Source organism: Cyanistes caeruleus, chromosome 18 (assembly GCF_971803275.1).
Source record: "Cyanistes caeruleus chromosome 18, bCyaCae1.hap1.1, whole genome shotgun sequence".
NCBI lineage: Eukaryota > Metazoa > Chordata > Aves > Passeriformes > Paridae > Cyanistes > Cyanistes caeruleus.
Genome location: NC_141718.1, coordinates 7,185,749 through 7,201,129, shown reverse-complemented (window position 1 = coordinate 7,201,129; position 15,381 = coordinate 7,185,749). Strand labels below are relative to the sequence as shown.

Sequence of the window (15,381 nt, the reverse complement as noted above, 5' to 3'; positions counted from 1 at the left end):
ATAAAAAGATCAGGGCAAGATTATTACACTGAAATCCCAGGAGGTGACCAACATCTTACTTAGGGGAAGATTCATTCAAATTTCATCAGCCTATTGAGTGAATAAGGTAGGCAGAAAGGATGCTAGTATCAAAGGGAAACTAATGATGACCTGAATTTGAAACACAGCAATCGCCCACACAGAGACTGAGACTCTCAATTCCTCTGTGCCGCCTGCATTTGTCAGAGAAGGCTGCATTCTGGGACATGTCAATTAAAATTAAGAATGAAATAACTCTGTGCAACGGTGCTGAATGGCATGTTCTCTCAAGAGACCACAAGTTCCTCTTGAGATTTCAGCTGTGCAATCAGATTTCCATTCTTAACTCTTTCATTTCCAATGGAATTGATCTGTTCATGCACTCTTCCTTTTCCTTCAGTTCTCAGCTAAATCCAAAGACATAATTTTAGAGAGTCTTGGACCTACCTGTAGCCAAATCTGCACTGTAATTCTCCAGAGTTAACAAGACACGAGTGCTGCAGAACACCAGCTCTATATGGCTTTGGGCACTATCAGAACCGAGTGGAGAAATTCAGGAACAAGACAAAAAATTGAGAAGCGGCAGCGTAACCCAAGGCTGAAGTGCACTGCCCAACAAGGCAAACCAGGCAACAATTCTGAGAAACTGGACCTCAAGAGCTGCCAGGACCAATATTTGAATTTTGTTTGTCCAATGGAGAAGGCAGCCTTCGTCACCTCACAGTACATCCCACACACAAGGCGTGTCCCAGAGGTGCCTCCCAGCAAGGCGGACAGCCCGCGTGCGGCAGGGTGGGACCAGGAGCCCACGCCATCCTCTGGGCATCCAGGGCTGCATTCCCACCACCAGTGCGGGAACCACGATAGAGCAGAACCCCAAAACAGAGGCCATCTATCTAGGGCATATCATGAACTGCTCAACAAAGCCATCTTGACAGTTTACCTCAGAAGAACATGGGAGCTGCATTTTAAGAGGGCAGAAAAGTACCTTTTCCCAAATTTTTGCCATTCAAAAACCCACAGGAAATATAAGAAAAAGAAGTAGTTTAAGTGTTGTGTTTCAGTCATAAACTTAAAAGGCATTTTTCAAAAACATTTCTGTGTAATTTACAACCAGGAGAAAACTAATTCTCCTCATCCCTTTAAAGGAAAACGATGAATTTTTAGAAGACTAAAACAAAACACTTAAGGGAATTTTAAATACAGGAAGGAAGGATAAGAACATGGGGGAAGAACCCAACAGACTTCGTAAATATTTTTGTGATTTCACTTGCCAAAACAGTATCTACTTAATGTACCTCAGCCAAGTTTCTCTGAACAAGAAAATTCAAAGAGCAACAATTCATGAAATACACCCACACATTCGCAGTGTCTTTATGCAAGCATACACAGCACTTCAGCTGCTGTGGACATGACTCTTCCTTTACTATCTTGATTTACATGGCAGATGCTGATTTTACCAGTGTCTTTTTCTGGAAGGGCTCTGGAATTCAGCCAAGCTGGGCATGGGTGTTACACATTATCTGCTATGCCTCTCAGTGAAGGCAGCAAAAGAAGAAAACTACGTTTTATCTGACTACTGTAAAGTTTGCACTGGCACTGTTAAGCTGAAATTTTGAAGTGTCAGCTTTGTGGGAAAAAGAAAAATAAAACTGATCCCATGTAAATGAAACAAAGATTATTCTGACTGGAGTCTCAAAAACCAAGAAGAAAAACTTACTAGATTAACAGTGTGTCACACTAGATTTAGAGAAACTGCAGGCAGATGCTTCAGTTCCTATTTACACATCAAAACCAGCAGTCAGGTTTTCCAAATTATTCAGCAGATTGACGCAGCACTTCTTAATTGATCTCTAATCATATCTGCAGCTGGTGCGTACTAGCTTAAAGGTTTGAAAATCTGTCCCTCAGTCCTGCTTACCTATATAGCAGGAGTTTTCTCTGAAGAGATTTGGCCCTTGAAGACATGGCAGGGAAAAAATAAATTTTTTAAACCAACATATTAAGAAGGGTCACAACTCTTTCAGCAATTAACTGAATAATGTTCTCCCTCTAACTTTGCTTTTTCATACAGCGGATGCAAAATACTTATTTTTGTATGTTAAAATATAAAAGCTGCAACTGTAAATACGAAGGTCCATCACCAGTATATAAAAAATTAATCAGTGCTTCTTTTCACTCCTTGCGGTGAGAGAAGGGTGCGGTGTCACCTTCTGTTTGCTTCATATTCCCTGAATGTTATCCAAGTAAGTCTTTTTTGTCATCTCCTACATCTAAAATGACTGATGGATGGTGCTTTTGATGTAATTACAAATGGCTCTTCCCTCCAGAAACAACCTGCTAAAATGAATATTGTACCTTAGAAGCAAAGTATTGCCCTTAAAACTTGCCAGCAGTGTGCACTAATACATAGCCTTGGTATTACTGTGCCACTAACTGGTGTCATGGCTGTCACTGACAGATGAAAAGCTGAATAGGAAAGAAAAAATAAATGGGATGTGATAAGATTGCATCATAAAATACAAGATAAATGTGTCACCATGACCAAGATGCATTCTAACCTCAGGTAATACAATAACATGTCTTGGTTGAAAGAATTACCCACATGAGATGAATTTGCTAAGGACAAATGTGATGTGCTCCTCGTCTAGCACACATTGCACTCACATTTACATATGCTAATGTGAGGAATACATTTTTTAAAACTCTTGCAAACAGTATAGTCAGAAGTACAGACCACTCCTGTTAACCAAAGAGGAGAACAGAGAACTGGAAAGTATAATAAAATTATTAAAATACGTGGTGAAAAAAATACATTACTGAAAAACCGACAGGAGCTGCAGCATCAGGCTCTGACAGTCAGTGCTGGTACACAATCACCCTGCAGAAGTGAATTAACACCATAACCAGCATACCTCAGAAAGCTGCCAAATATTTAAAAAAGATCTACTGACTTGCCTGGCAGTGCTAGAAGGCAAAGACAGACTTTCTGCAAGACTGATTCCTTGAAATTTCATCCAGAAAACAGTATGGTTAACTTCAGCCAAACACAAGCATCAGGAGGTCCCCTGTCACTGTCCTAGCACCCTGCCTCCCTTCCTGGGGAGGAAACCAGAATTTTGTTTCCCTTGTACTTGCAAATCAGCCAGTGGGTTCAGCTGGAACAGCATATAAAGGATGCAAAGCACTTCTGAAGCCCTGATCACAGCACTGAGAGCTTCAAGGCACATGAAAACCAAGGCTTTATGCACACCTTGAATTCCTAAGTTTCCGTGACTTAAGAATAACCATTCTGGATGCCCCAGCAAGGCAAGAAAGTCACACCAGGAAAGTGCCTGGAAGTAAATGATGTCCATGGGAGAACATCAGAACAGATGCAGAACCAGAGCAGCTGCTCAACAGAATTTCTGCCAGTATAAGAGACAGTGCTGCCATAAAAGAACTTCCAGATACAACTTCAATGTAATTGGTTTGGTTTATCAGTGATTAACAAGGATTCAGGAAAGTGCTGATGGAGAAATTTGGCCACCCACATAAATGTGCTCTGTAAATAACTGATCTTGCCCATACAAAACAATTTGTTTTATATTCCTGCAATGCAGTATTGAGTGAAGCCCCATATGTAGTCTTTCACACCAGTTTCTTTATCTATGCTTTCTCCAGAGCTACTTGGAATTAACATACTTTCAAACGCCTGTATTGAACTCCTTAAACAAGTGACTTCATCTTATTTAAATCTGGAGCTCTCATATCTGCATAACTCTGCCACAGACACTGGTTTGTGTCTTTGCTAAAGTGTTACACACCCAACCAGCCAAGGCCCACTCACTGCTGTGCCCAGGAGCGAAAAGGGCCTTTATGCTCTTAACAGCAAATTCACCTGAGAATCATATCAAAAGAGAGGGATGCAAATATCTTCAGATGCAAAACTTACTAAAATAATTTCCAGAAGTTTACAATTCAAAAAGCAGAATAATCCTGGTCACACACAGGACCTGTTTATATCTCAGTGCTCTACCATCCATAAACAAATAGTGCTGCATCTCTTTCATTAGCTCCTCAATCAATTACAAGCTTGTACTTTGAAAGGACTTCTGAATGTTCCAGATGATTCTTCTGATCAGTCTTACACTACTCACATCCAGAGTAATGTTACTTAAATTAAATCATCCTCTCATCTCCACATATGTATTTTTATACCCACACATGCACATATATATAAACACACACAAAAATACCACCTCTACAGTATAAAAATAAGCCCTGACTCTGGTTTCATTACAGACTTTCAGGAACATCTCTCCTGAACATTAAAATAGTGTTGCTGAGAAAATTTTACTGAAAATAAAAGTTCAGAGCTGTGCCAAGTGATTTAGCTTGTGGAGGCACAAATGCCAGAGCTCAAAAATTCTGCACATTTAGTTAAAACACTTTTTTGAACACTGAGGAGTTGTGATGCTAAGGACAGATGTGTGGGATTGGACAAAAGGGAAAACTGACATTTCAATCTCCTGCTGCAAGCAGGTGTGGGCCTGACTCAGAGGCAGAGAACATCACTGAAAGTCACAAATTTTCACATTACTACAGTATAGAGGGAGCACTTAATTCATGGAGTTTCCACCCCTTAAGACTACAGAAAGGATTCCGCCCATCCATTTGTAGATACAAAGATTACACTGCCCTAAGAAACCAAGTGTTGCTCATCTGGTTTGTCTGAGGTTCACAGTTGCTCATTCTTAGGTATAAAGGCAAATGAAAAAAAAGGTTCCAAAGCCTGGCTGCAGTTTAATGAGAGACAGGAGACACAAAGGACACAGTGAAATTTAAAACTAACAATGTTTGAGTTTCAGCTTTCCTTTTATCCAAGAATTTGAAGTACGCTTTCTCTAGTCTCAGGATTTGTTTCAGGAACTCCATTTACTCTTCAAATCTCCACTGGAAAAACAAAACCAAAGAAAACCTACTAGCAAAATTTTATGTTTTGCTTCTCACATGCTACTGCAGTAACAGTGGTTTTACAAACACCTGAAGAATACAGTCTTGCTATTGCTCCGATCTGTCCTTGGGAAGATCCGACCAAACCAGATGTATACAGAGCTCTCAGGCCAAGGCACTTTAGATGTTGTATTGTATTGCCACCTTGTTTCACCAGCAGAGCTGTCACATGAGCTCCTGCACACACATTCCTTTTCATCCCTTGCCCTTTTCTTTCTCCCAAGAATTTCATACAGAGCCACTTCTCCCTATTTTATGCTCAGCAGGTACATACGACCCTTCCAAGGGCCTCAAACAGCTGGTTCAAGAGGCCATTCTCCTCTTTTCATGAAGCTTTACGGTTTGCTTCAGTTACTCAGCTGCATCAGTTTGCTGGTTTTGTCCCCAGAACGGTCCTCAAACACAGACATTACCTTGTTGCACACTTTGGGAAACCAACAGCCAGCAGCAGAGAACAGGATTTTTCTGAACCCCAAAGCTAAGCTCTCCATCTCACACTGCAATATCCACAAATATTCCCACAAAGGAGAAGCAGCAGTGCTGCAGTCTTAAGCAGGAGCTTTTTAGAAGTTTCCCTGCATTACAGCTACAGAATTTTGGTAGCAAAGAAAAACTTAGAGTAACTGACAAACAGAGACAGGAACAGGTAAAGACATGCAAAGAATATGCCAAAATCCTTGTATTCAGTGAATTGCCTTGTTATTTTAACACTTAAATGCAAGGCCAGAACTTCACCAGTGGCATTGATCCTACTCACACTGAATCAAACTTTCATTTAGTGGCAGAAATTAACTGGGAGAAAAGTGTTTGCAATTAAATGTTTGTGAAAAGCCTTGTTATAAACATCCAGTCCATCCAGTTTCAAATGTGATTGTTTAACATGCTTTTTTTCTCCATTTTATCTTCCATAGTCAGTATTTCTACATTTGGAAAAGACCTTGAGTGCACACACTTGTTTAAATAAATAAATTTTTAAAAAACCAACCAACAAAATAAAAACAGGAAAAAAAACAAACCCCAAAACAACCAAACAAAAAAACCAAAACCCAATCAAAACCGCCAAAACACATTTTTATGTTTTTATTTTTATAAATGTAATGCAATGTAACTTATGCAAAAATTGCAGCCAGCCTGATGCTCCACGTACAACAGCTCCAGACCTTTGGGACAGGTGGTTGAACAATACGGCCTCAGGAAGTGCAGTTGCTGGAATATTTTGTGCCCACTGCTGTTACAAAGCTGTGCACTCACACAAATTGGACATTACACCTCAACAGAACTTTTAAAGGCACACAGTTCCTACTGTTTCATAAACAGAACACTTCCATTTCCACATCTTACACAAGGGTCCTCTTGCAGCTCCAAGGCTTCCTCCTTATGCTGAAGGACTCAGCTGTTCAAGCTCCTTCACAAGAGGTAAAAGTCACATTCTCCCACCTGGGCTGACATTCCACACCTGAATTGGGCAGTATCTGCCCTGGAGAGAATTACTGCTTCAGTGGCAGAGCTTGCACCAGAGTGTGCCTGCACTCAGCTGCACCTGTACACAGTCCAACATCCCAGGGAGTCCCAAAACACATTCCCTTTGCCCAGCTCTGCTACAGAGGTCACAGCTGCTGGCAAAGGGACTGCCTGGGGGAACGAGGAGGACTCAATACTGGAGACTGCTACATCTCTTCACTTCAAAGTCACACAGCATATTAGACCTGTTTCAAGCCTGTCATGTGACAATCCATGGGTGAATCACTACAGAAATCCATGCCAAACCTCACACTCCCATTTTATTTGTTTTTTCTAATATGACTTGACCAACTGTTTGGAAAATGATGATACTATTGCATGCTGCACCTCCATGAACATTTCTTCCACAAGCTTTCACAGCAGGGATGCCACTAATGAATTAACTGCTTTTTTATCTTGCCAGATCTACAATTTCATACTCTTTCACATCAGTATTACCCTCTAGCAAAATGCTTCGGGAACCAAGTGCTAACGACAGCCTTACTGAGGTCAGTGCCTGAATTTGGAATGTTAATAAAGTATTTTCCAAAGCAAGAATAAGAATGAACTGAAGAGCTTTTGGCAAAAGTCAGTTTAAGTGACTCCTTTCCCCTTCACAACTTCATGGCCCTGAGGCAAGCCAGCATTTTAGGTTTCACATTCAGATCAAAGCTGTATGTGATACTGCACGAACATATATTTTAACAGTTCCAGACTTCAAGATCCTTCTCTAGTTTCATAAATTCTTTACTTACTTCCAAGGCCATTGCAGACTACGGATACTCAGTACAAACTTCAGCACCTTTCATCCCTCATGAGCAGGAAGGGGAATGGCCAAGAGAGGACTCAAGAATGTGACACCCACTCCACACTCACATTTTTGGTTTTCAGCACTTGGTTCCTCTACCAGTGCTCTCAGGTAAAATGCTGCTTTTGTGGCCCAGAACCTCAGGAAGCGTGACTATTCCCAGCAAAAGCATCATCAGAAGTTATTCTTCATTCTTTTTAATTACTATTTCACAGCTATCTTTATCTAAACACAGAAGACCTTCACTTAATGTGCCAGAAGTCCAGTCTAGTATCTCTCTAGTATCTTTATCTGTACAGACTGCATAGACTTGTCATCCACCTCAAAGTCATTTATTCATTTGGTTTAGTTTTACTTAACTGTGATCATTACAGCTAAAGAATTACTTTCTAGAGGACCTATAACTGCACAATAAATTTATCCGACAACCCAAGGCTTAAAACTACCACCTTTCATTAAGCAAAGCATTCTCTAAAAAGTTGCTGTGCTACCAGATTGAACAGTTATTCTGTAAAAAAGACCTCCAAATGAGTCCGGAACCATTACTTTAACAGAAAAGATAAAACAGCTTATCTCTGTCTGAGCCTCAGCTGACAGACAGAGTGAAAATTAAAACCATGACATTTTTTTTGTTTTGATATGGAAGAAGAATTTACAAGCTAACTGAAAAGCATGACCTAAAGTGATTAACTATAACCTTCCACTCTCATTGAAGCTTTTCTGCCTATCAACACAGAAAACCCAGAAGACACGAGCACAGCTGTACTGCACCGGTCAAAAGACACTAAGCACACCTTTTTTTTTTTTACTGTTAGCATTCTTCTCCTTACCTCCAGCTCTTTCCATTATGTATTAAAAAAATCCAGACAGAACCAAAATCACTCGGAGCTGCTAACTAGATCTATCTATCTAAAACTCAACAATCCATTGCAGGTAATTTGACAGGTACAGTAACTGTGGGTCAGGCAATATGAACAGCACCACAGACAAATCAAATCCCTTCCTAAAAAGCCCACAGGTAGCATGACACACAAACAAGCACCCAAACAAACCAGCATTTGGCCACCTCCAGCAGGCAGGGCTGTGATTCCAGGGAATCCCAGAGACAAAGAAATGCTCACTGGAAGGCCCAGCTGAAAGGGCTACTTTCCCCACAAGGGAATCAGCATCCTATTTGCATCATGAAATGATTCAGCCTTCTGTTACTGAGATGGGTGACTTGAACACACTATATTAAACCAAGCCAGAGAAACTCTAACAATTCCAGTGCAACGAGCCTAAACAAATTCAGGGATGTATTATCAGTGATGTACTATCGATGCACTTTCTTATTCTATGGTACTCTGTTTTAAATTATAAAGGCAGAGGAGAAAAAAGAGGATTAAGAAAAAGACACCACCTCATCCCAGTTGGAGAAGCGGCTCTACTCTGCCACCACCCGAATTTATCAGGTTTCCTGAGGCTTACAAGGTAGGAGAAGGTTACCCAGGCAAAGCACCTATGAATTATGCGAGTCTAGATGATCTCTATTTAAATCTAGTCTGCAATAGCTTTGCCCTGAAATACCCAATAACACTTGAAAGTAAAGAATAATATTTGAAATATTTTTGCACTGAGTTTTAAGTCCATTATAATTACTAAGACAACAGTCAGGAAGAACTTTATATTTAAGATAACATTTAGAGTGAAAAACCACCGTTATTTCTCTGGTATGTCCAGCAAGAAAATCAAAGAGAAAGCCAGGGAACACAGTATGGGAAAAGCAAACACTGAACAAAAGCACAATAGCAAAGCTTTCTCTTTTAAAAGCACTATTTCTAGCTGCTCATGTCAAAGAGCTCCCGAGATTTATTGAGCAGGACGAGAAGGTCAAAGAACACAATGGCTTGCTTTTTTGGGTGTTTCACCAGTTAACACAACATAGACAAAAGCAGATTCTCTCTCGAACGCTCTGCTAGAAAGAGCAGCTCAGCTTTTGCTCTTAGTTCTCAGCTGAAAATGAAAACACGAGTAAACAACCCTTTCCAGCACTGACAGCTTTCTCCACGCCACCAGAACCCCCGCACACACGGCCGCGGAGCCCAGGGAGCCCGAGGGGAAGGACGCAAGTTTGGTACTAACCTGTTTGAGTTCCGCAGGCATTTATGCGAGGTGCCGGTCCCGCTGTCCCCAGCACACACCACCTCCGGCTGGCCGCAGCCCCTCCGCGGATCCAGCCGGCTGCTCTGACAGCCTCCGGAGCCTCCTCCCCCGGCTCCTTTTGTACCCGACCCGGCACCCTCGGCGCCCCAGAGCCCCTCCGCAGGCTCCCTACGGACTGAGCCCATCCAGGGAAAAGCCCCGCTCCGTCGGGAGGACCGGCACCGCCGCGGCTCGGGCAGGGAACGCGTCCCCGTCCCTCTCACATGGCTGTGCCGCCGCTGCCCCGGCGCCGGGAGGCTCCGTGCGGGGGGTGGCACTGACGGGCAGCCGCAGCCGGAGCGGGCCACGCCCGGCGCGCCGGGGAGCGGGGCAGGGCCGGGGAGCGGGGAGAGCTGCGGGAGCAGCCTCGGCCGTGCCCGAGCAGCCTCGGCCGTGCCCGAGCAGCCTCGGCCGTGCCCGGCGCCGCCGCGCGGTCCCTCCGGCCGCTGGCGGCTGCGCGCCCGGAGCCTCGGGGGTTCCCCCGCTTCCCGGCCCGCCCCCCCCGGATCTCTCCTGACGGATTACAGAGACAAAGAGGGAAACCGCCTGTTCCCAGCGTCTCTCAGAGCGGTAACCTGCCGGCACCGGCGGCACAGAGCCCTTCCCACAGCGCCTGCCCGGAGAGCGCAGCTGCCTCCGGAATTAGAGGGCTTTCTGCAAGAAAGCACAAGAAAGGAAACCTCACTTGCTTACTTTTTGCACTTCGAGATTAATGGCATCCCTAATGCACCAACACCAGACAACGATGCTCTTCCATCACCTTCTCCTCCCTTTTGCATCTTACACAGGTGCGGTAAGGCTTAGAGCTAAAAAGTACAACTGGCCTCATTTTTTAAAGCATTCACCTGCCCACAAACCTGTCCCACATTCATTAGAAGATTGCCTGGATAAATTACTCATTACCAAAATGAACGCCAGGTGTGCTACGCCTTGCATCCACCACATTTCTGCAACAAAACCTGTGACTTCACAGCATGGTTCAACACGGTTCTCACATCCATCTATTTCCAGTAAAGTGCAAGTACCTAGTTTTTAACATTCATTTTTCAGCAAGGGTGTGAACCTCTATGAAGTATCTAGGAAGAAGGAGAGGCTTCCCATACTTCTTATTGTAGGATTTGATCCTTCTTTCTGCCTTTTCCACAAAATTACAGGAAGTGATGTATTAAATATTTTAAGACATCAAGTCTTGAAAGAGATGTAGGTTGGTAGGTGTAAACCACCTTTAACTAAACCTGAAGCGATTTTCCTCCTGCAGCCACAACAGGGTAAGAGGAGATGCTCAGCCACCGCTGAACCAGAGCCTTGCCCTTCCACAGAAGCTGTTGGCCACATCTGGGAAGGACTATGGCCTCCAGAGCTGAAAATCCAGCACTGCTTCCAGACACCAGCCAAGGGGCAATGGTGGTTCTCCCTCTTCCTACAAGTTTCCTGCAGCAAACCAAAGCAATAAGTAAATCTGACACTGTAACAGCTGGTGGCTGAACAATGGTAATTAGGCACTGAAAGATACTGGCATCAAATTAGAGACTATCCCTGGAAAACAGGCACAGTCAGAGCCAGGGAGACAAACTATACACCAGGAAGAAAGGTACAACTGAATAATCTTTAATTATCAGAATAGACGCCTTTGTACAAAAGGTTCTTTTCATCTCAGCTTCAGGTTCCCTGAAAATTTTAAAACATCCTTCCAGTGACACCAAAACTATCAGTTTATTTGTATCAATATTATCAGAGGAACCTAAAAAAGTGGTATCTCCTATACAAACATTTAAGAGTGGAAGAAATGTTTCAGACCTATTTAATCCGAATTTCAGCCTTCCTACTACTGCCAATGTCAGCATTCCTGATGTAAATTAGAGCTAAGGCTTTAGGGGCAGAGAACAGCCCAGAACTGCATTACCCATCTCATCCTAGTTTGTTTAGAAATAAATGCTGTAAAGTGTGACAAGGGCAATGGTAGATGTTGCACAAGGTTTAGCTGAAGTGATTTGCTTCACTGGAGGGAAAAGATGTATTCTATCTACAGGGGAATAATTTAGAGGCAACTGCAGTGGCCATTAATAAATACATAAAGGCCAAAGGAAAAGGAATTTGGTCTATATGAGTCTCCTGTACTTTTGTACAGTGCTCTCCCACCCCTTCTCCTTGTCCAACTTTTCTTCAGTTAAAAAACTAAAATAGCTCCACTTTTGTTGAGGCCAGGCTGGCACAGAACAGCACCACTCAATTTAGCCATGCACCTGGCTACATGCCAGACCTTTATACACTGTCAAAGAAAAAATCAGCGTAAAGCCTACATCCATAGGGCACTCAAGGAGCTGGTCTTGCATGCAACTGAAAACCTTCCTGGACAGACTTGCCAATTCTTACTCACATAAGAAGTCTCTCATGTTATAAACCCACAGGTATTTGTGCAAGCCATTCAAGATTAGCGCTGCAGAATTTTGAAGTCCCACGTGCTGGAGTCAGGTTATTATTTAAAAACATACTTTTCTTCTAAAATATGAAATAGATGTTTGTAGGCCTGCTGGTTGTAAAGTGAATTTTGAAAATATTTTGATTCAAAGCTAAAAGTTTTTTTTAAGGGAAATTACATCTCAAGTCCCCTCAGCCTCTTGCAATTATTTTACCAGCTCATATAATTCTGAATGCTGAGATTTGGCTATGTGAAGTCAAAGAACTAATTACCTAAAAAGAGTTATGGATTAGATCCCTAAGGTTATACTGAACTTCCAAATTCTGGCAACAAACACTCTATCCATTAGTATCAGACTGCTGACTACATCACAACCTTCCCCTGTTTTTTTTAATGAGCTTTAAATCCTTAATCTGTCACTTCTTTTTTTTTTTTTTTTTTCCCCAGCTGCAAAAGTAGGGTGAAAACCTTCTTTCTTCTTGCTGAGAAATTAAAAATTTATAAGTAAGAAGGGATTTAATTCTTTGGAAGACGGAATAGGATAGTATCTCAACCAAGCTTCTCTTATTTTCTCCCATTATCCTTAAAAAATTTCCCATCACTAGTGCTGTTCTATAGACTGATCTGCTCTCAGAGGCTGTAAAAAGGAAATGGTTTACAGCACTGCCTGGGATCATAACATATGGCTTCAGTGATATGCAACTTCCATAAACTCAACAGAGCAAGAAGGCACAAGATGAGTCAAGAATCCCAGTTAACCATGTAAGAAAAAGCACCACCATCACCCTTGGCAATTCTCCAAATTAGAGAGCCTGTGTTCATACAGGGGCTTCCATGCCAAGGGTATTTTATTGTCCTTCTGTGAATTTCATGCAGCAAATGAACAAGGTAAGTGGGAGAACTAAAGCACAGCGCAGTGAGATGTGTCAGAGTGCCCTACAGTAGCTCTTTTAATCCAGACAAACGGAAACAGAACATTCTGTCTCTGAGATCTGTTTTGAAATCTTTTCCTGTTAGCATTATCCTAATTTTTAAATGTATTTGAAAAGTTACAAGAGCATCTGTACTTGTTCGAAATGGTTGTGTGACTGTAGTAGGACACATCCAACCAGGGATTTCTAGCATTGCCATGAACACAGTTTTGACAATCTTCTTGCTCTCATACTGCAAGGTTGGAAATGGAGACAAAGCCAGGTTGCCTCAATAGGGAGCTGTTGTATATAAATGGAGAATAACTTCAGGTGTCTATTTAAGAAGCCAGTATTGAAAAGAGGTCTAAAGGATCACAAGGCTGAAGAACAATACAGTCAAAGCAGGCACTTCCTATAGGTTGAGACCATTAGGCATTTCAGTAAATTCAGGGGATTTTAATTTGTATACCAACACAGCTTCCATCTTGCTACATCTAATATCAGTCAACTCCATTTCATCTAAGTTGTCATATGACAGGATGAGAACAAGGACAGTCTGGTGACAGCACTGCTTACATTAGAAACAAAGGACAGAGGAAGGTACATGTCACTGCATATAGGTCGCAGTTGAATGAATGACCTATGTTTCCTCCCAGCAGCTCCATTTAGGTAAAGATCAACTAAATTTTAAAGAGATAAAAACCCTACTCCAGTTTATGGAAAAAAAATGAAAATTAATTACAATAACAGAATGTCAACAGAAACTAAAACAGATCGAGGTTGGTTCTGTGACCGTAATTTTATGCTGTAATTATTGGAAAGGAAAACAAAGACTCAAATGCAGGAAAGAAAGACCCAGTATTAACCATTTTTCATGTTTTTGGTTTTGTTTTGGTTTGTGGATTTTCCAGATGATTTGTGCTGTATTTCATGCTGCATATTACGAACTTGCTCAGAAGGTACCGGCTTAACGCGTCATTCTCTCATCCAGAAGATAAAAATGTGGTTTGCCATGATGTACCAGACTGATAACTGTCTGCACAATCTACCTATTTTCATGGTAATTACTGTCCTCTTCAAACCAAAACCTGAAGCTGTTTTGCAGTCCCTTCTGAAGAGAGAATTAAGGTCTCTAAGTTGGAAATTTATTCCAGAGCAGGTTTCTTGTATTTTAAATAGTTACATATGTAACTAAGATTGCAAAAAGGAAGAGCTAATCAAGATGTGTTAGAAACACAGACACTATAGTTCTTTTCAATCTTTAACTACAGTATTCTAAAAATGCCACTGTGACAGCATTTTAGATTAAGTCCTTAAAATGAACTCTGATGGTATTCTACAGCATTTCCCCGTCACCACAACTATGGATAAAAAACTATTCTCTCCAGCTAGTAATTCAGTAGCTTAAAAAAGAAGCAGTTGTTGGGGTTTTGCTTGTTTTTTGTTTGTTTGGTTTTTGTTTGTTTGGTTTGGTTTTTTTATAAAATCTAAATAAAGAGTAAACCGTGACATTTATTTAAATCAAAGGCTTTAATTATAGTTGGCACACAGCCTCAGGCTGCCCATGGCCATCTTTGGACATTCTGTTCTCAGTCACACTGATGACTTCAGTGAATCACTCCACATTTGTGACAAAGCAAGCAGGAACATAATTTGAACCATTAACAAGATGGCCTAAACTAGCAAAAGACTCAGTAATTTATCAATGTCATCATAACCCAACATCCATTTTGGGCTCTTTCAGCATTAGTTCACAAGGGCTTACAGACACTGCAGACACCTGAAAGGGAAGCATAGAAAATTTTTGAGTTTAAAAGCCAGGTTGAACCCTGCAGGTCCAAAGCCCAAAGGGCTCAGGGGAAGAGGAAATTGCCAGGTTGGCTGCTTGGTGGTTTTAAAGTTTCTGCAAAACCTTTCTGCAGGCACATGTGGCTGTGTGAGGGAAGAGGCTCACAAAGGCTGGCCGGCTCCTGGGCAACGCCTCGCAGGGATAAAGCTCTGCCTCGCTGCCCCCCTACAGATCAAGACCTGTATTAGGAACAAAATCTTTTCATTTAATTGGGAGATACAGTACAAAAAGATTTTGTGATGGTTTAAAAATCTTTCTTACTGAACACCCCAACTAAACTAATACAGTCGTATGCTTGGGAACTAAAAGGTAGGACAACTAAAAATCTTAAAAAGTCAGGACAATTAATCATGTCCTGCTGTCTGAACTGAGAAACAAACAAGCAGCAGGACATAAAAAATAAACCACAACTTTAATGTAAGATGATTCATGTTAATTATCAAGAAGAAAATGTGGTAAATGGGACTAGAAAGTTTTTTAAAAAAATCCTGTTAAACTTGATTCTACCCTTTAATGTTTACATTTTAATGTTCAGGTTTAAAGACTTTTAATAATTACTTGCTGTTATACTTGCTGATGTTGTAACACTCAGAGACATCATGCAAAGAACAACCTAGATGCCTGTTTATATAATGGGAACACACTGAAATCAGAGTTTAATTTTAATGTGTTTCTCTTATATGTTCTCCTAGAGGAAAAT

At 41.6% G+C, this 15,381-nt stretch overlaps 1 protein-coding gene across 50 annotated transcripts in view; it reads right to left on the bottom strand.

Annotated features, from left to right (window-relative positions):
* The window catches only part of ARVCF (ARVCF delta catenin family member), a 249,348-nt gene that overhangs the window by 129,937 nt on the left and 104,030 nt on the right, over nucleotides 1–15,381 (bottom strand). For 3 of the 50 annotated variants that reach the window (XM_086856259.1, XM_023937516.2, XM_086856244.1), the window contains exon 1: nucleotides 9,443–9,930. The exons of 41 other annotated variants lie outside the window; for them this stretch is intronic. In XM_086856259.1, coding sequence (XP_086712385.1) covers nucleotides 9,443–9,463 — 21 coding nt within the window. In that variant the 5' untranslated portion in view covers nucleotides 9,464–9,930. Of the gene's footprint in view, nucleotides 1–9,442; nucleotides 9,944–10,195; nucleotides 10,376–15,381 lie in introns of those variants that run through there. 6 more of the 50 variants (XM_023937518.2, XM_086856250.1, XM_086856231.1 and 3 more) reach the window with 4 other exon arrangements.